Source organism: Prosopis cineraria, unplaced genomic scaffold (assembly GCF_029017545.1).
Source record: "Prosopis cineraria cultivar Desert tree isolate PC_DT_omini unplaced genomic scaffold, ASM2901754v1 PC2, whole genome shotgun sequence".
NCBI classification, from domain to species: domain Eukaryota; kingdom Viridiplantae; phylum Streptophyta; class Magnoliopsida; order Fabales; family Fabaceae; genus Prosopis; species Prosopis cineraria.
Genome location: NW_026555333.1, coordinates 8,552,432 through 8,571,775, shown reverse-complemented (window position 1 = coordinate 8,571,775; position 19,344 = coordinate 8,552,432). Strand labels below are relative to the sequence as shown.

The following is a 19,344-nucleotide window of genomic DNA, read 5'->3' as shown; positions in this document are numbered from 1 at the left end:
GCAATGGTGGAATAAAAGGTCAAAAAGACATTGAATATATTTCTTTGAATTCTTATGTGTTTTGGCTAGAAGCCTTGATTATTCTAAGAGAACCAACTATTGCTATCAGGTGACTTGTAGTTTATAAATAGAATATTCACAAGTTAAGTTAGATTTGTGTGTTTTCAAGACTCGATCCAACTTTATGAGCCTATCTTTCTTAAAAAAGGAAAGAAAATGAAGCATTCCAAATTTTTAAACTTCTAAGAGAATGGATAAGAATATTTGTCAATCATAACTATAATTTTAAGCAATAGATGATATGGATCTACTAACCTAAGCTTAGAAACTCATTAACTTTTCTTCCCCTTTTCCCCTCTAAGAGTTTGGGGATGGGTGACAAAAGAATTGGTCAAATTGGGGTGTTTTTTATGTCTTAGTTTTAGAAATGTCCACTTTCTTATGGTATCCCATCTAAGTATTGGACTTGTATTCTTGGTGTATCAGAAACAATGCATCAGAGTTTAAGGACTAGATTTTCTTTCTCTGTAATTCCTTCAATAGACAATAGAGGTCATAGAAGTTTTGATAGTATTTGATATGAACATTTGGGGAAATTATGCTCCAAAAGCTATCTCTAAAGAGTCTTAGATTCATATGAGCCCCGTACTACAATATACATAATGCTTCAATTTTTTCCTCTTAACAGACAATTCTCCATGCATGATTGCAATCTCTCAAATCAAAGTTATATTTTTCGTTAAATTATTTTCTTGTGTAAATGTTGTATGCCAAACACATGGTCATAAAAGTTGAATATATTTCTTACTCGTTGAATATTAGAAGCTGCACACTTAATAAAGTCCTCAAATTTGTTTAAAAACTTGGTAATGTTTGCTTGTATTTTCATATTATACAATTTATTTCTTAAAATATCTATTATGACAAGGAAATCTAACAGTAAAAGTTGTGAACAATCTTGCAGACAAGTTGGTAGCTATCATTAATGAAAGTTAAACTGCTTATAAGGTGTCAACTTTATATGACAACCTGAGGCTTGGTTGCATAGCTATGCAATACATCCAAGCATATGAGGGTGATTGTGATGCTGTGGGAGGACCTGATGCCAAGAAACCTTTAGAATATGCCTTCCCTGAAGCTTTTGCTCTAGACTATAGTGCCACATCATCAACACTTGTTATACCTTATTATTGGTTGGTTCCTAGGCTACTAGACTAACTATGTTCATCTTCCTAAGGCATTTTCTAAGATCCTTGTAAGAAACCAAAAGAGCTTAGATATACTTTCAAGTAAAGATCACATTTAGGTAGAAGCTGCCGTGACAGGTATTGATGAAGGCTCTCCTTACTTTTGGTGTGTGTTATTCAATAATGACAATCCTAACAACAACTTTGTTTTTGGAAATGGTGGGTCTAAAATAACACAATTTGGTTGCTTTAATTGAGCTAGTGATGAATGCACTGGTGCTCATGCTTGGTACCTATTCAATAGGATTTGGCTATTTGCTTCTACCCATTTGATTACTTTGGCATTTGTTGTTACTTTTTGACCCTATGTCCAAACAATTTATATGTATTTCCTACCAATTTAAGGCAAGTCCAACTTGTGATATTTAGCTTACTTAGCTTTAGCCTTTTCTTTTCTTGTATCATTTTATCATTTGCTTAGAGTTAGAGATTTATGCCAATTCTGTTGCATTATTACTTCTTCACTTTGATGGGCCAATAGTCATACAACTGCACCCTTCCAGATACTAAACTATTGACCTTACCAAGCCATCCATATTTCCATCAACAGCCTTTTAAGGCCTAAGTATAGACATCTTACTACAAGTGCATAACACAAATATTGAATCAATAATTTAAGAGAGTCATGAATGATTTGATCTCTCCATTTCAATCTAACTTTATCCTAAGGAGATAAATCCAAGACAACATTATCAGTAGGCAAGATATTACATATTATAAAGAGAGCAAACGGCAGGAAAGGGAAAGGATTCTTTACTATGAAAGTGGACTTAGAGAAAGCTTTCGACTGCATCAGATAAGATTACCTCTAACAATTTCTTTATAATCTTTAAATATATTCAATTAATCTTCACTTGCATTTCCATTATTTTGTATAATGTCCTTTAGAATGATATGCACTCTAATATATTTAATCTTATTAGGGAGCTCTGTTAAGGAAACCCTCTTTCACCTTTCCTTTTGTTTTATGCATGGACTGATTATCCCACTTAATTAGTGATACTGTAAATGATGGTAGGTGGAAACCCATCTTTGTTTCCTCTTTAGTCCTTACAGTGTTGCATATCATATTTGTTGATAATGTTCTCTTTTTCAATGAAGCTACTAATGCACAAGCTTCCACCATAATGAAGTGCTTACATAGCTTTTGTTGTGCCTCAAGGGAGAAAGTAAACTTTACTAAATCATCTTTCTTCTTTTCCAAGAATGTAACAGCTACAATCAAAGGGAAAATTAAGTCTGTCACTGGGATGCATATTGCTACTGATATAGACCATTGTTTGGGTTTCTTATTGCCACTTGACTAAAGTCCATGGAATGTTTCCATTATATCATGAAGAAAGTTAAGAGTAAGTTAGCAAGTTGGAAGATTAATTGTCTCTCTACTGTAGAAAGAATTACCTTGCTAAAATATGTGTTGGGCTTCACTCCCTTATGTCAAGTCTCTAAAGTTCCTATCAACATTTATAATGAAATCAAAAAAATAAAAAGGAATTTCATTTGGAAAGGCCCTCTTAGCCACGGTTTTCATCCTTTTAATTAGGATCGTGTCTTTCTTCCTAAGGAGTATGGTGGGCTTGGTTTTAAAAAATTAACTTTTATAAACATGACCTTTGGTGTTAAATTGGTTTGGAAGCTAATTTTTGGTTTTAAAGGATTATGGGTAGACGTCCTTTTGCACAATTATATGCTTCAAAATGATGATGATCTTTTAAAAGTTAAAAAAAGAGACTCTCAACTTTGGCACTTCATTTGTCAATAAAGTGAATTAATTAAAGATGGCAATAAATGGAAAAATTCACAATGGAAAAAAAAATTCCTTCTTTAATGATTTATGGCTTATCCCTAAGACAAAATTGAAGGATTTATGTTATCCCTAAAGGAGGAATAGAGTAAAGTTGTAGATTGGGTGGCTTATGGTTCATGGGGTGTTGTTAATTTAGAAAATGTCCTTCCTAATGATATCATCCTCAAATTGATCGTTGTCCTTCCGCCTCCTAAAGTGTAGGTAATGACATCATGACTTGGAATGCCTCCTCAAATGGCATTTTCACTCTCAAAAATGCATATTTCTTAATTAGGAAGATTCCTCTAAATTTATATTATCCTACTTTCAAACTTATTTGGAGGTAGAGAGGAGTAGAAAGAGTTCACCTTTTCTTATGGATGATCTTCCACAATAGACTCCTAACAAATTTATGTGCAGCTCTTAGGCTTATTCTTTTCCACTATGTAATTGGTGTAACTTGGATGAAGAAAATGTTCTCCACATCATAAGGGACTATAAGTATGCTCATTGTTTTATGGTTGCAAATGATTCATCCTAGTCATCATTCGAATTTTTTTCTCTTAAAGAATGGGTTCATGTCAATGTAACTTGCAACATGGGGCTCAACATTAACTTTGGTTAGGAGATTTCTTGGGGTGTTTCCATTTGGCATTTTTGGAAATGAAGGAATAATTTTATTTTTGATGCCAACTTTCATAAGCCACATTATCCTATGTCCTATCTTATGGCTGTTTGGAAATCCTTCTCTGCCAATTATATCCCTACCTTAAGTGTGACCAATCTCCTTTATGGCTCCATCCACCACATGGCTGGATTACAATCAATGTTGACAGTGTTATCTCCCAAGTTGATTCTAATAGTGGATGTAGTAGAGCTCTAAGAGATTGTTTGAGATAGGATTGCTGGATTTTCCTTTTATTTAGGTAAATGTTCTCCTCTTGAAGCAAAGGCTTGAGCTTGCCTTAAAGGACTTTACCTTGCTTAGGATATTGGCTACAAGAATGTCATTCTTGAATATGATTGCAAATTCTTAACTGATACTTTGGGATCGAAACTTGATGAACTCTCTCCCTATAGCTAAGTCATTCTTAAAGTCTCTAAGCTTCTAAAGAACAATTGGATAGTCAAGACTAGTTATATTTCTAGATCTAGAAATAAAGTGGCCAATAGACTTGGTAAAAAAGTGCTGGTTGTTTCTTCTTCCCTTTTTTTTTAGTCAACACTCCTTCTGTTGTGAAGGGCTTAGTACTTTATAAGTGTACAGGATTTCAATCTCTCTATTCTTAATTAATTAGTACACTGGGCTTGCCCTCCCTCCTACCAAAAACAAAAACAAAAACAAGAAGAAAAAAGAAGAAAGGGAAAATGATAATTAAAAGCCCTATAAGACTATCAATGACTATGTTCTTTAACTGGAATTAAAAACATACATGAGTTTATAAAATTGCCTTTGAGTCTCGAAAAATCAATAAAAAGCTCTATTAAAATTACTAATATGGATTAGGATCATTGCTAATTTTAATTGGGAATACCAGGGTCCACGCACTTAGAGATGAGTTGTTTCCCAATATAAAACTAAAATTTACTTGTGAAATTTTCAAAAAGCACTTATGAATATACGATAATCAATTGAAAATTTACCAAAGTCACTTTTGAATATGAAGACAATCGCTTGTTATTTTTTATGCTTGTCAATATATAAGTAAACCACTTGAAAAATCACAAAAAGACAGTATTAAAATTACTATCATATATTAGAACTATTAATCTCAGTCAAGAAAACTAGGATCACAAGTGTTATGGATTAGGAATACTGAAATTACTACTATGTATTGAGAATATTGTTAATTACATTCCCAAATTGTAGATCATGATTTTTTTTAACTAAGATTAACAATAGTTCTAACCCACAATAATAATAATTTTAGTAGTGCCTTTTTCTAATTTTTTCAAGTAAGACTCGATCAGCTGTTTTTAACATTACTCAAGGATAATTTTGTAAATCCATACATATTTTTAATTCCAAATAAGAATCCTTGTCTATTATTAAAATTTTAATAATTTAAAGTTCGTAATTGTAATTAATGGTCCTTTGGGGTTCTTGATTGTGATTTTCCCAAAAAGAAAAGGCAGAACAACAAAAAATCACGAAAGCTCGGTGAAAATATTTGACGTTTTAGTGCTGACAGCTGATATGATCAAAGAAAAAAATTACATTTACTATAAATACTTATATTATTATAAACGCTTGTTGTGATGCACACGATATTCTAACAAACAAAACTTGGCATGAAAAATATAGTCGACATAAAAAATATATTTATTTCTCATATTGACTTACAGTTACATGGAGTGCAATCTGCATTGCTGATAAATTTTCTTCTGCACGAGTATGATTTAATTATAACTACTCAGTCCTTCCTTTCCTCTTCCACTTTGTTAGATTCGAATGATGTTTGGATCTCTTTTTTAAACAGTAAACAGTTTAAAAAACGTGATAGGAATAATGGCCACAAACATGGCATATTTTCAATTCAGCTTTATGTAACTATCTTTCATTGATATTATTCTATCCTTATTCATCTTTCTTTCTTTGATCTACTAGTTTACTGAAGGATAGCGATAAGCTGGTGCAGGCGCATGTCTTTGCTCCTCCAGTTCACCAGCTAAATTCGTACATTTGAATGATCGCAAACGATCCGAAGTTTAACTTTGTGCAGTGCAGCAAGTCAAGAACATACTTCGACCAAGTCTCTCTCTCTCTCCCCCTCTTTTTTTTTTTTTTGGCGCGTACTACGATGCATTAATTCTTCTTCTTCTTTTTGACACGCAATCTTTTCCTGAATTATCGTTTGCATTTATGACCGTAGCTGTTATGCTTTCTCATGCCACTTGAAATTTCTTTATTTTTCTCGAACATGAAGAATATAGGGGGAAAATTACATGGAGGTAGCAAGTCAGTATCTGTTCCTAACTCTACAATGTTTTGATACACGCACGCACGCACGCACGCACGCCTAGAGGTTTTAATCTACTTCTAATCTTCTGGTCCCTACCATATCGGTCACACGAATTGAAATTTCACATAACTTCAATGAAAACTTCAATTATGGATGAAGAAGGGATTTTTTTTTTTTTTAACTCTACAAATCGAGACGATTTCTCATTTACTCTGTCATCCAGAAGCACAAAGGAAGAGTTCTTGAATAGTATTTGATATCTTGAAATACAGTTTGCGTTTCCCCGCTCTTCACTGAGATGATTTACACTTCAAAACCAGCAAAAGAAGTATAAGAATAATGGCAATACCTCCAGAAGAACCACCAACTCGATGAATCCAGTGACGATCGAACCTGGTGAAGCTCCGATCCAAGCAAGCTGAAAAACCCACCGCCAAAATCAATAGAAAAAGCAGGAGAGGAGATAAAAGCGCAAAGTTGATGGATTCCTCGTCATCTTCCAACTCACTCGCTGGTTTGCGATCTATGTAGAGAGGAGAAGCCACAGCTAGCACCGCCAAGCCTATGAGTGCCAGCCTCTCATATGAAGAAAACCTTCTCCTGCGACTGCCTCCAACCTCCATCCAGAACACAGACGAAGAACCTCGCCTTTTTAGGTTCACTATGTTCTGCTTACAACTTTTATCGTGAAACTATTGTGTAAAAGCCACCCTTGTGCGCGAACGGAATCCTTCATCTTGCTTTTCAAACCAAGCCTTTAGAATCATCAAGCATTTCTACACCCTACGTAATCAGATCTCAATGAATAATCTTTCAGGAAAAGTAATAATGCTAATGCAGGGCAAGAGGCTTTCCTTTCATTTACATGTAGGAATTGTCAATCGTGCTTCTCGTAAGCTTCTGTGACATACAAAATTGTCAAACTCGGAATACTGTGGAGAAATGCTGCAGTGTTGGGCATGGTATGTCTGCTTTAAGTTTCTAGCATATGCCTAACATCATATATATATATATATATATATATTATAATGTGAAGAGGTAAAGCACGCGAGAGTTATAAATTAAGGTGCATTTTTTGGCTGAGAATTCCTGTCCCTATCTGATGGAATCTTTTTCTGACGTAAAAAATAGTAGGTTCTAACCACGAAAACTACAGGTGACAGCTTATTGATGAAGATGGCGTTGTTAGATTGTGTGGATGTGAATAAGATTCCCCATTAGCAAAGGCAAACATTCTGTGCTGTTGATTTTTTTTTTTTTTTGGGCTGGAATCCGATACCCTTTTTGCCGTGGGAGTTCGCTCAAGCCCTATCACCTAATTTGAAATTTACTGATGATCAAACGTGGTTTGAATGTTAAGAGGTGTTAAAATAGTCTGGCTATTCAAGGTCCAAATAATTAAAGCTTAACTAATGAGTTTTTCATGCAGAAATCTAATCTTGCTAAAGGTAATAGAACTTTAACACTCAACAAATCCGCGACCTGATGAATGAGTATCTAAGGTTGGGTTACTTCTGCGGTTATTCAAACACAAACAAACTAGCCAATTTGTAGGTGTAGGGTAAATCAAATAAAATATTCGAAGATAAATACAAACAATTCACAGGCAACCATATTCCCATGAAATCTCTTCATTTTGATGTTTTTCGTCAGTATGCATCTACAACCTATCATACGCATAAACAACTTCACTCGTTTGTCATGCAGGCTGAAGGACAACAGTTTGAACAAAAGAAAGAAAGATTGAATAATATTAACATAAATGAAATAATCAACAAAAGATCTTGATTGTATGGGCCAAAAGTAAATTATGTAGTACGGTCACTGGGATCCAGGGAGCGATGGCCGGGCGTAACCTCTTGATACCTCACAACCAAAGGCTCAAAAATTGCGCTGCCTGGCTGAAAGCATCACCAGTGGAAAGGAACAATAGAAACAAAACAGCCTAAAGCACCTAGGACTATGAGCCATTATGTTCTAATTGCTGCCACCGGAGGTCCTTGACCTGGTCCCTTGAAGCCTTCTTATCCATTTCTTCTGTGCAGTGGTGAGATCAGTTAATTGTGATGGAGGTACAGAACTATGTTGGGATTGTCCATGAACTGGAAGCTCAGCAGGAAGTGCAGCAGCAGTACTAGTGAATGCATTTAGAACCAAGAATGCCAGGATGGGTGAGAGATCCAGTGTTCCTCCAAGGGGGGGAATCAGTCCTCGGAATATGTTCAGATACGGGTCACATATTGTGCTGAATAAATCCATAGCCAATCATCACAATATATATATATAAACACTATTCACAAATCATAAACAGGTTCTTCATACGAAAAATATAGGCTAAAATCTAGTTTTATCAAATTCAGAGAATTACTCAAACCAAATCAAATTAAACATGTTTCATCTATAACTCATAGTCATGGCCACTTCAAGCAACAGAAAAAGGTTTAATATTGCTGAACGGTCTGTACACAACCATATAACCGAGCTCGATCACACAGATGCCTTCCACTCTACAAAGCACAGACACCATGACTCTCCTGGATAGCCCCTCGGGGTCACAAGCTAGACCAGTTTATTACCATCAGATCCATATACCCAGAGGAGGTCAATAAGCAAGCTTATCCGGCAATAAAGTTATCATACATAAAGGCCATTATCATAAATTAACGAGCGACAGTCTTCTACACCAGTGAGAATGCAATGGAATGTCAACGTCCAATTCGGTGTTTTAAAGTAAATATTGATAGAAAGAACGCTAACCTGAGAGGACTAACAATGGCAGGGGGAGAATTTGGAAACCAGGTCAGAACAAGCCTGACAATCAGCAATGTGTTGTAAATATTCAAAAAATTCAAGATTCCATTAGCGACCACTAGCCCTGCCACTGAATCTCCAGGTAAAACAGCAGCGAAATTGTGACCAGACAGCGAGTTCACGTTCTTGTAGCTGATGCAGCGAATCTGAAAAGAAGATCAAAAGGGTGCAACCCAGTTAAAATGAAAGAAACCAGATCGTAAGAAAGAAGATTACTCAAAGCAACCATACATTAAGAAATTTACCGCGTAAGAAAATTACATCACCTGTACGCATAAACTCTGAAATTCAGAGGACAGAGAGAGGACTTTCTTCACAATTGGGTTTTCACAAGCGAGCAAGTGAAGCAATCTGAGAAACTTACCAAACGCCGAATTCATGGACCTGCTAAGTTCCCGAAGGTTGAGATTCCGAGAAACTAAAGTGTTGAACTTGGAGGTGGGTACTCTCAAAGACGGGAGGGCTAATGGTGTTTGAGCAGGAGCCCAAGAGAGTTTCAAACAATCAGGCACCGTCTTAGCCTCTAAGCATATGTTTTTGTCAGTAGACGTTTCATTTACAGCCATTGTTCTTCGATTGAGAATGCTCGGGGGTGCCACAAATCAACAGTGGAATGGTGGCAGAAGAAGATAACGCTTGAAAGGGGAAGAGAAAATCAAAATATCTGCTATGCATTTAGCATTTACGATCAAATCCATTTCAACGACAACGTTTTGGCATGTAAGTAGTTGGCCGGCGCCTAGTCGCCCAGCATCAGCCCCAGTTGAGCGCAGCCCCTCCTGCTGTTTTGGACTTTTAGCCTCCAAGGACACCTATGGATATGCGTACGTCCACGTGTAATGGACCCTAATACATATGAATAAACGGGACGCGTGTCGCATTTTGATTGCATGGATTTGATCAATCAACGTCTCTTCTCTGCCTCATTTTACCGGTAATCTCAAGTTCAAGAAATCATCGGCTTCGACTAGTTCGCTCTCACGATCTCCTCCATCTCTTCGTTTCCCCTCTCCTCTGCCGCCGATCATGGCGACTCATCTGCTGAGACATTCTCTCTCTCCTCAACCTGAGATCTTCTTCAGTTATAGAAGAAACAGCGATGTCCTCGGCGTTGACTTCATTTCTCGACTGCCGAGGGCGCGACATCGCAACTTCACACGTCGGAGCATTCTGCGGTCACATACGGATCCAAACTTTGCCGTATGCAGCTCACTTGAAACTAGAATTGACTCGGCCGCAACCACCCTGCAAGCGCAGGAGAATAGTAAAGATTCGCCCATTTTACTAGATGTTACTGGAATGATGTGTGGAGCTTGCGTCTCCCGAGTTAAAAACATTCTGTCTGCCGACGAGCGAGTTGACTCGGTCGTCGTCAACATGTTGACCGAGACCGCCGCCGTTAAGTTGAAAAAACTCGACGTTGCCCCAGCTTCAGTTCTGGAGACCGATTATCCGGGAATTGTAGCCGAGGCCCTTGCTGGGAGACTGACTGAATGTGGTTTTCCCACCAAACTGAGGGTTTCGGGTACGGGAATGGCGGAAAATGTGAGGAAGTGGAAGGATTTGGCGAAGAAGAAGGAGGAACTGCTTGCGAAGAGTCGGAACCGTGTTGCCTTTGCTTGGACTTTGGTGGCGTTGTGCTGTGGATCGCATGCTTCGCATATTTTACATTCTTTAGGAATCCACATTGCTCATGGTAATAATTAACTATTCAGAAAATAATTTAATCACACTTCCAGTCGATTTGGAGGATCATTTTGGTAGTAAATTGATATTGTTAACTGAAAATGAAAATCTACTGCTCCTCCAAATACTTCAATCAGCCAATTCCTAATCTACCCATAAAATAAATTCCATCTCTCCTCCTCCAACAGTCATATTTCATTTTCGGCACACACTCTTCTAAGGGAGACCTTCCGTTCCCAGCAACGATATTCCATAGCATCTTCCACAGATATTATTACAATGTCCTTGATTTTCTCTTTAACGTTGGATCCTATGCCATTGTATTTTGCTATGCATGTCTTGTTTACAAGTTCTGTTATTCCCTGATGTTCTTTTTGGTATCAGAACTTTACGGATGGTCTATTGTAGGACCTGTATGGGCAGCTCTTCATAATTCATATGCGAAAGGTGTATAGCTTCGGCAGCTCTGTTGGGACCAGGTCGAGGTTAGCTCGTGTAACTTTTCTGTTGCTAGTGTGTGACACCTTCTGAATAACCGTGCGTTGTATTATTAATTTGAGCAATTGCTACAAATTATCTGATAAAGCATATTTTCTGACGGCAGAGGCGGCATCTGGGTTCTTTACTAATTAACAACACTTATGTAGAATATTTTTTTTCACTGTGTAATCCTGTTAGTTCTTGGGGCTTGTGAACTCCCAAATAATTCCAAGTGAATCTCGAGATGGAAATTTTGTGACTGAGCCAGCCCTTGTTTCAGAATTACTGGTCGATGGCCTAAAGGCATTTAAAAAGGGATCACCAAATATGAACTCTCTTGTGGGATTCGGTTCTATTGCTGCCTTCATCATCAGTTCGGTGAGCCCCTTCTTAATATTTCAAATGTTTCATTAGGTTACAGAATGGCATTATTTCCTTTTTCGTCGAAAGTGATGTTAATTTGAATTTCATCTTTTCTGTAGATCTCACTACTTAATCCTGGGCTGGCTTGGGATGCATCATTCTTTGATGAGCCGGTGATTTTCTTTACTTTTTATCCTAGAAGCCAAGCTTGAATTAGCTACGCATCATGGTTTGAGTTTAGTTTTCGTTGATGTAGTAACTTCTCACTTGCGCATTGCCATTTCTGGTGTTTTAACTTTTTCTTTATTTATTCTGTAAGCTCCTCATGGAGGATTTTGTTTTTTAGCATGCAGGTCATGCTTCTTGGTTTTGTGCTTCTAGGGCGTTCTTTGGAAGAAAGGGCGAGAATTCAGGCATCTAGTGATATGAATGAACTTCTTGTAAGCAGTCTTCTGTCCTCTCTATGTGCTTATTTTATTTGGAAGAAGGCATCTTCAGGTTCTATGTCAAGCATAAGACTTCTCAATTGCTTACATATGCCATTTTCATTATCTTTCATTGAAGTCACAAGACACTGCTTACACTGTTTATTCTGAATTGCTTATTTTATTAGGGAAGTTTTCTCTTTGTATGTTATCATTTGACTGTTGTTGAACCAATGTGGGAGCGCTAATAAAACTTCTTCCATAATCAAGTTTATTTATTTATCGGAAGGTCATGAGAGGTCTCTTTGCCTAAATGTCATACCTGATTTTAAATAAAAACCTTTGCTTCATTATGTTTTCATTATAAATAGCTAGACTTCGTGGTGGACTGTCATTCATTAATGTCACTTTGCTGAAAGAATCACTCCACATTTCATATTACTTCTTTTTTTTTTTTTATAATACTCAATTTTTCATGTCATAGTCAAGTGTCCTACCTCAGAACTAATTTGTTTAATTTTAAAGGGTGCATGGCTGTGCATATAAACTTATGACGAAGCTCTGAAGGGGTCAGTATTGGTTTTCAATCGTATAATAAACAGATAAAACATCTAGCTTTATTTTATTTTTAATTTTCTTTTGATTCTTGTCAGTTTTCCTTCTTAAACATGGACAATCCAAGAATTGGAAATTTAGTTGGATAAAAAAGTGGTCTATTTGAGCTCTAAGCATTATATTGTAGTTTTTTTCTATTGAAATACATGTAACAAAGAAATAATAATAATAATTGGCTTCAAGTGGTTCAAGCTTGAACATCATGGGAAGATTTATTTTTTACTTTGGTATTTAACTATACACTCTAACATTACGTAATTATGGTGGATGTTTTGCTAGTCATTGATTTCGACTCAATCAAGACTTGTGATTACTTCCTCAGAAGGGGCTCCATCTCCGGCTAGTGTGCTTTGCTCTGATGCGATCTGTGTTGAAGTCCCAACTGACAATGTTCGAGTAGGTGATTCAGTGTTGGTGTTACCTGGAGAAACTATTCCCATAGATGTAAGTCTTCTTATTGTTAATGATATTTTGTTAGAACTCTAAAGCTCCATGTGCTCCCACCTAGTGGGATAAGGCTTGTTGTTGTTGTTTTAAGCTATATGTGCAGTACCTGAGTCAAGGCATTGGGATTGCATATTTTGACAGAGCAGACACAGTACACAGCATGACATTTGAACATTATTGACAATAATTGGTCTGTAATGATAGCAGTGTTTAAGAAAGCTGCATTTATATGCATGATGCTGGAAGACCTTACTTTGTAATTTATGATGGAATTTCTTTGAAACTTGTTGACTCATTTGGTACCAACTCGCTGATATTAGTTGTCTCTGGACAGGGAAGGGTTATTTCTGGAAGAAGTGTTGTGGATGAGTCAATGCTAACAGGAGAGTCACTTCCTGTGTATAAAGAAGAAGGCTTCACAGTTTCTGCGGGAACTATAAACTGGGTATGCCTTTAGACTTCAAATTGGTACAAGATTTTATCCTCTGTCTAACTAAATTCACATTATGCAGCTCTTGCATCATGTTGATTTTTTTTTTTCCCATTTTCGAATTTGATTGGGCGGGCATGTTTTAATATTACTATTTCAGGATGGTCCTTTAAGGATTGAAGCTTCTTCAACTGGCTCCAACACAATGATATCCAAAATTGTCCGCATGGTTAGTACATCAATTTATAATTACTTATTGACAAAAGAAACTTTACATGGAATGAATTGATTAAAATTTTCAATTTTGGTGATAATGTAGTTTCTTTCATCCATAATTGTTGTAAGGCACTCTTATTTAATTCATCAATTTCAGCATCTTACATTTTGTGAAATAAAATTATTTTTTTTGAAATTTTCTCAGGTTGAGGATGCTCAATCGCGTGAAGCACCCATACAAAGGCTTGCAGATTCAATAGCTGGCCCATTTGTATACAGTGTTATGACTCTGTCAGCAGCAACGTTTGCATTTTGGTAAAGATATGTTTTTACAAGCCCCATCAATTTTTATATTTGATAGGGTTATGTATTTGGTTTCAAATGGTGGAGATGGGTCTGACATATGATGACTCTTATTATTACATGTGTTAATGTAATACAACTAAAGATTTGTGATTGTGATTTTTTTTTCCCAAAGGAGAGTTTCTGCATCTGTTTGAAATTCCTTAATCTTATCCAAGTTTGCTGCATTTGTTTCCAGGTTTGTAATTGGATCACATATTTTTCCAGATGTTTTACTTAATGATATTGCGGGTCCAGAAGGAGATCCTTTGCTTTTGAGCTTGAAACTTTCTGTAGATGTCTTGGTGCGTATTGTTGAATTCAGGGTTAACCAATTTGGCCTTGTTACTCGATAATTTATGATTTGATTTAAAGCTATGTCCCTGTCCTCATTGACTTATCTTTCCTGTAGTCCTAAATGGTGTACACTCCTTTTCTCCTGGCTTTCAGCTTCTGTTAGTGAATATGACATGATGGACTATACATAAAATTTTGTTCAAAATAAAATAGAGGGATATATCTTGCATGCCTTTCCATACAAGTGTTGCTAGTCACCAATAAAAAGCATTCAGATAGGGTGCCATTGGCTGCTTTTTGTAATGTCATTTGTTGGAAACTGATTGTATAATTAAATTGCATGTGTGTAGACAAATCTTGAAAAGTGAGGAAGAGGAAAGTAGGGATAGAGTGGTGCGTGCATGCAACTGGGTCCAGATTACCTTTTTCCTGGAACATTTAAGTTTCATGCAGAAAAACAATGATTGTCATCTTTTTATATGCTTCTGAGTTGAAAATTGAAAAGTTTCTTGTGGTCCTTTCCAGGTTGTGTCTTGCCCTTGTGCACTGGGCCTTGCCACACCCACAGCAATCCTAGTCGGCACCTCACTTGGTATGTTACCTTTGTTTTGTACATTAACACGCATATAGACACAAGCTTAGCTGAATTTACTGCAACCCTTGAATATTTATTTTGATGTAGGCCTGCTTATTGTTCAAATACGGAGTCCTTTTTGTTGGCACTATGGTTATTCAACTTATTTAGAATTTTTTCCCCCCTTAAAGCAAGTTGCTATAAGCCTACAACATTGTTTTGATCAGGGGACCTTTCTTGAGCAGTGCCTTCATTAGTTATTGCTGATGGGGCAGAGATCTGTCAATCAATTATATTTTTAAATAGGAGGATGTAAAAAAATGCTCTTATTCAGTTTCTGTTTTCCTTTTCTTTCTTTTTATATTTTGTTTCTTCATTTCTCTCCATCTTCATGGTTTTTACTACCTGACACTTGTGAACTGTGGTTCCTTGAATTTATCTTAACTGGCCAACATATGGTATAAGCTATTGCCATTTGACTATGAACAATGAAGTGGCTTTGTCTTGATCAGGGGTGAATTGTCTTCTCTCCTTATGAACTAAAATTTATGAAATTTTCAAAGCCACTTCTGTCCGGAAACCAAGTTTAGTGCTTGCAGTATGTCCTAGTCTTCATATTTTATCTCTGCAATTTCCCCCTGTTTATCGGGATATGTGTTGCAAATGAACAGGTGCAAGAAAAGGACTTCTCATTAGAGGTGGAGATGTGTTGGAACGCTTAGCTAGCATAAACTTCATTGCTCTAGACAAGGTAAATCCCTCGGACTCTTCTATCTGTGTCTCTTCCCCTCACAAAAATGCATTAGAAGGCATAAGCTAATGGTTTTGCATGTATGTGTGCATGAAAGGTTGTTATGAAGATAACATCACATTAAACTTTCAGACAGGAACCATCACCAGAGGAAAACCAGTTGTCTCTGCTGTGGGCTCTTGTAATTATAAGGAATCAGAAATTCTTCAGCTCGCTGCTGCAGTGGAGAAAACAGCATCTCATCCAATAGCAAAGGCTATTACCAATAAAGCTGAATCATTAGAATTGGTCCTTCCAGTCACAAAAGGGCAGTTAGTTCAGCCGGGTTTTGGAACCTTGGCAGAAATAGATGGACGGTTGGTGGCAGTCGGTTCCTTAGAATGGGTACATGAGCGATTCCAGACAAGAATGAATTTATCTGATTTGATGAATCTGGAGGATATTTTGATGAATAAATTATCAAACAATATACCTTCGAACTATTCAAAAACCGTTGTCCACGTTGGACGTGAAGGAGAAGGCATCATTGGTGCTATTGCCATATCTGACATTTTGCGTGATGATGCTAAATCTACAGTAATGAGGTATGTATTTTTTTGGGTGAATGCAATGAGGTATATTTTAGTTTTGTTACCGCAATCTATTTATTTCCTCAGGGTGCTAACTATTGTTTTTAGACCCAGAGTGGGGGGAGTGGGAGAGCTCTATTCTTCCTCTTTCTGTATTTGAAGTCAGTTATTTCTTTTTTTTTCTTTTTTTACCAGCTGTATTTGAAGTTAGTTTGCTTCTCACCTTTTCTTTTCTCTTGAAAGGGTGCTTAGGCGTCAAAAACTATGTTAACTTGAAAGTGTAATCTGTTAATTGAAGGTCCGCAAATAATTTTATTTTATCACGCTATGCTGAAACCCAACTTTTAATTAAGAAAACAACTAGTGGCACCTTTTTTAAGAAAACAACTCTTAATCCCTGATTGGGAGACTCTAACACCATGCCAAGGATTATAATTCTACTCAAAAGCTTAAGTTACCATATGAAGGTACGTGAAAAATTCTATTATAATCTCTAACAAAAACTAAAAGTGATGGAATTTAAATTATGTTTTGTTAGTTTCTGATATCGATTACTCTTTTTTATATATGCCTGTAATTTCCTGCAAGTGAGGCGCAGAGAGTTTTAGGAAGCATTGACTTCATACTTACTGTCAGACTCATCTATACTAGAGTTATGTTGGGCTGGGGTTTCTTGCTTCTCTTCCATATCAAAGGATCTTATTTCTTAAAATGGTTGTTTCCATCTCCTTTCCATCAGGTCTACTTGCTAAAATTGACGTCTAGATGTTTGTATTCCAAGCTTAACCCATTTCCTGTATCCGATAGTCTTTTCCAAATTCAAGGCATGTACTTATTTTAATTGCTTGATTACTGCATTATTTACTGACATTGTTTCTTTTGGAAAGACTCCAGCAGAAGGGTATTAAAACAGTCCTCTTGTCAGGGGACAGGGAAGAGGCAGTTGCAACAGTTGCAGAAACAGTTGGGATAGAAAGTAGTTTAGTCAAAGCATCGCTGTCTCCACAGCAGAAATCTACATTTATTTCGTCTCTCAAAGCTGCTGGACATTGTGTTGCAATGGTGCGATGTTATCTATCTTCACCTTAATTGTCTCTTGGCTTTCAATAAGATGAGATATCTGCTATGTTCAAAGGTCCACTGAGCTTCCGGAATGGGATCAAAGATGTTTTTTTTTTTTTTTTTGGGTCTAGTGAAGCATGTATTGCCAATAACTCCAATGTAAAAATTGTTGTTGCTGCATGTAGAAATGAATTTCATTTTCTATTTCTCTTTGCAATTTTTATTAGATATCTATGCTTGCTTTGCATCTGTTAAAATTGTCATTTGCCAATAGTAGCAGTACTGCAGTTGATTCATGCAAATTGTGGACGTCTAGCCTTTTCTTATGTTATATTTGCAAGTTTCTTATTAGCGTCATACTGTTAAATTTCTGTCAAGTTATACTTATGAGAAATGACAGTCCTACTGACATCGTCGTTTTTCTCTAACTTCTTTAAGGTAGGTGATGGGATAAATGATGCGCCCTCTTTGGCCGTAGCTGATGTTGGAATTGCTCTGCAGAATGAAGCTCAAGAAAATGCTGCGTCAGATGCAGCATCAATTATATTAATTGGGAACAGAATTTCACAAGTAAGTCATCTCTGATGTCCTGAATTTATTACATCCATTTTTATGCATCCCATGTTTTTCATGTGCCTCGCCAATGAAGTAATAGCTTTATAAAACAATTTACGTGGGAGATGCCATTCCATCAGTGTTGCTTTTTCGGGGGAAATTGTTTGGTGATATGAGTAAAGTAATCTCCTTGAACAATTATTGAGGTCTCTGATATAAACAATGCGGTTTGCTGTCTTCGCTATGAATGAAATTTTGGGGTCTCATTCTCTCTCTTCTGAAAATATCATGGTGCCGTAAGTAAAGTGATCTTTCTCTGAAATGATATTGGGGGAAGAGGTTCCTAGGACTATATTTTTCTTCACATCCTTTTGACTTCATGAAGATGTGCACCCTATGATACCATTGTACATGGCCGTTGCAAGATATGAAAATTTGCGCTCTATGATACCGTTATCAGATGAGTACATGGCCGTTGCAAGATATATCCACCGTGGAATGGTTGGTCTTTTCTGCAATCTTGGATGCTCCAGATTGAGAAAATTCTAAATTTTGCGGGGTTTTTTTGGTGGCGAGTAATTTATTAATACCAGTCGTGATTTTAGGCATAAACTCTGTGATGGTACTGGAATTCCAAAAGTTGAAATTGACCTCTTTATCAATGAACACGAGGGTGTGGGGGATTCTTTGGTGGTATGCATTTTCCTTATCCTATGAAAGCGTTGTAATGATTCTCCAACTCGTAAATTCAGCCGTCTCCATTCTGGTAGGTTGTAGATGCCCTAGACCTGGCACAGGCAACCATGGCGAAAGTGTACCAGAATTTGTCTTGGGCAGTCGCTTATAATGTTGTCGCCATGCCCATTGCCGCTGGTGTGTTACTTCCCCGATTTGATTTTGCTATGACGCCTTCACTTTCAGGTGAGAAAGATTCCATTATTGATTTCTTCGTGTGCAAAATGAATCTTCTACAATTGTACGATAAGTTATCCTGGACTTCAGAGTAACCCAACTAACTCTCGTAATGGCCAAACAAACACGGCTGCTTATATTTCTCTTGTACTTCCCTCGATATACAGATTCGTTGCACATACCATTCCGTGCACTTGAATGTGCGTCGAGTGTTCCAAAGATAAGGTTCTGTTTATCACACATATTTTTTGTATGACAGGGGGATTGATGGCTTTGAGCTCCATTTTCGTGGTTGGCAACTCATTGCTTCTACAGCTTCATGAGTTCAAAAACAAGCAACAAGGGCCAGCTCCAATCACCTTTTGAAGAGATGTCTCCATTCGAATATGTATACGTATATGAAGTGTGATATGCATCAGAGGCCACTAAGTTCAGCATTCTATCGAGTAATCTGAAATGCGACCATCAAAGCTCCTCCTCTTCCTGCATGTGGGTATGGCTGCTAACGTGTAGATTGTACCCGCTTTCATCTAATTGCCTTTTCTTGTATAGAAACGGGTTAAAAAATAAAACTAACTTATTCTTTGGAGAAATTGCTACAGCATATTGTAGCGTCCCTGTCTCACAGGAGACACGCTAGAAGCAGCGTGTCTTTTCTATACTGTTTCTTTTTTTTTTTTTTTTTTGTGGCCAACTTTTCTATACTGTTTCACCATTTGGCCTTGCTTATCACGCTGTCTATGGAATAGTTACTGTTAAAAATTGAATAATGACGATAAAAAAGGGCACAACATCCGTTGATCTTAAATGTGA

General features: G+C 36.9%; 3 protein-coding genes and 1 pseudogene across 3 annotated transcripts; 2 read left to right on the top strand and 2 right to left on the bottom strand.

Moving 5' to 3' along the window:
* Window positions 1-491: 491 nt before the first annotated feature.
* Window positions 492-1,549, top strand: LOC129302124 (uncharacterized; annotated as a pseudogene).
* Window positions 1,550-6,220: 4,671 nt separating this feature from the next.
* On the bottom strand, window positions 6,221-7,434 carry LOC129303543 (uncharacterized). The gene has a single exon (XM_054942919.1). The coding sequence runs from the start codon at window positions 6,617-6,619 to the stop codon at window positions 6,287-6,289; it is 333 nt and encodes a 110-aa protein (XP_054798894.1). The 5' UTR covers window positions 6,620-7,434; the 3' UTR covers window positions 6,221-6,286.
* A 284-nt stretch (window positions 7,435-7,718) lies between these two features.
* Window positions 7,719-9,579, bottom strand: LOC129303542 (ylmG homolog protein 2, chloroplastic). The gene is made up of 3 exons (XM_054942918.1): window positions 9,074-9,579; window positions 8,754-8,953; window positions 7,719-8,241 (listed from the first exon to the last, which is right to left on the bottom strand). The coding sequence occupies exons 1-3, from the start codon at window positions 9,371-9,373 to the stop codon at window positions 7,974-7,976; spliced, it is 768 nt and encodes a 255-aa protein (XP_054798893.1). The 5' UTR covers window positions 9,374-9,579; the 3' UTR covers window positions 7,719-7,973.
* A 166-nt stretch (window positions 9,580-9,745) lies between these two features.
* Window positions 9,746-19,124, top strand: LOC129303541 (copper-transporting ATPase PAA2, chloroplastic). Its single transcript, XM_054942917.1, is given in 18 exon segments — window positions 9,746-10,503; window positions 10,902-10,940; window positions 10,943-10,978; window positions 11,254-11,351; window positions 11,456-11,509; window positions 11,690-11,776; window positions 12,656-12,820; window positions 13,158-13,268; window positions 13,414-13,482; window positions 13,675-13,784; window positions 14,011-14,116; window positions 14,634-14,700; window positions 15,354-15,433; window positions 15,566-16,017; window positions 16,890-17,064; window positions 17,503-17,634; window positions 18,390-18,540; window positions 18,791-19,124. Coding segments are annotated over 18 exon segments (2,709 nt in total). The 5' UTR covers window positions 9,746-9,833; the 3' UTR covers window positions 18,898-19,124.
* Window positions 19,125-19,344: the final 220 nt, after the last annotated feature.

What these genes read in the sequence shown, in the direction of transcription:
- LOC129303543 (XM_054942919.1), bottom strand. Translation starts at nt 6,619, where the DNA reads ATGGAGGTTGGAGGCAGTCGCAGGAGAAGGTTTTCTTCATATGAGAGG.
- LOC129303542 (XM_054942918.1), bottom strand. Translation starts at nt 9,373, where the DNA reads ATGGCTGTAAATGAAACGTCTACTGACAAAAACATATGCTTAGAGGCT. An exon ending in TTCAGAGTTTATGCGTACAG is followed by an intron (nt 8,954 to 9,073) that starts GTGATGTAATTT and finishes TCTTCTTTTCAG; the next exon opens with ATTCGCTGCATCAGCTACAA. An exon ending in GCCATTGTTAGTCCTCTCAG is followed by an intron (nt 8,242 to 8,753) that starts GTTAGCGTTCTT and finishes GGATTTATTCAG; the next exon opens with CACAATATGTGACCCGTATC.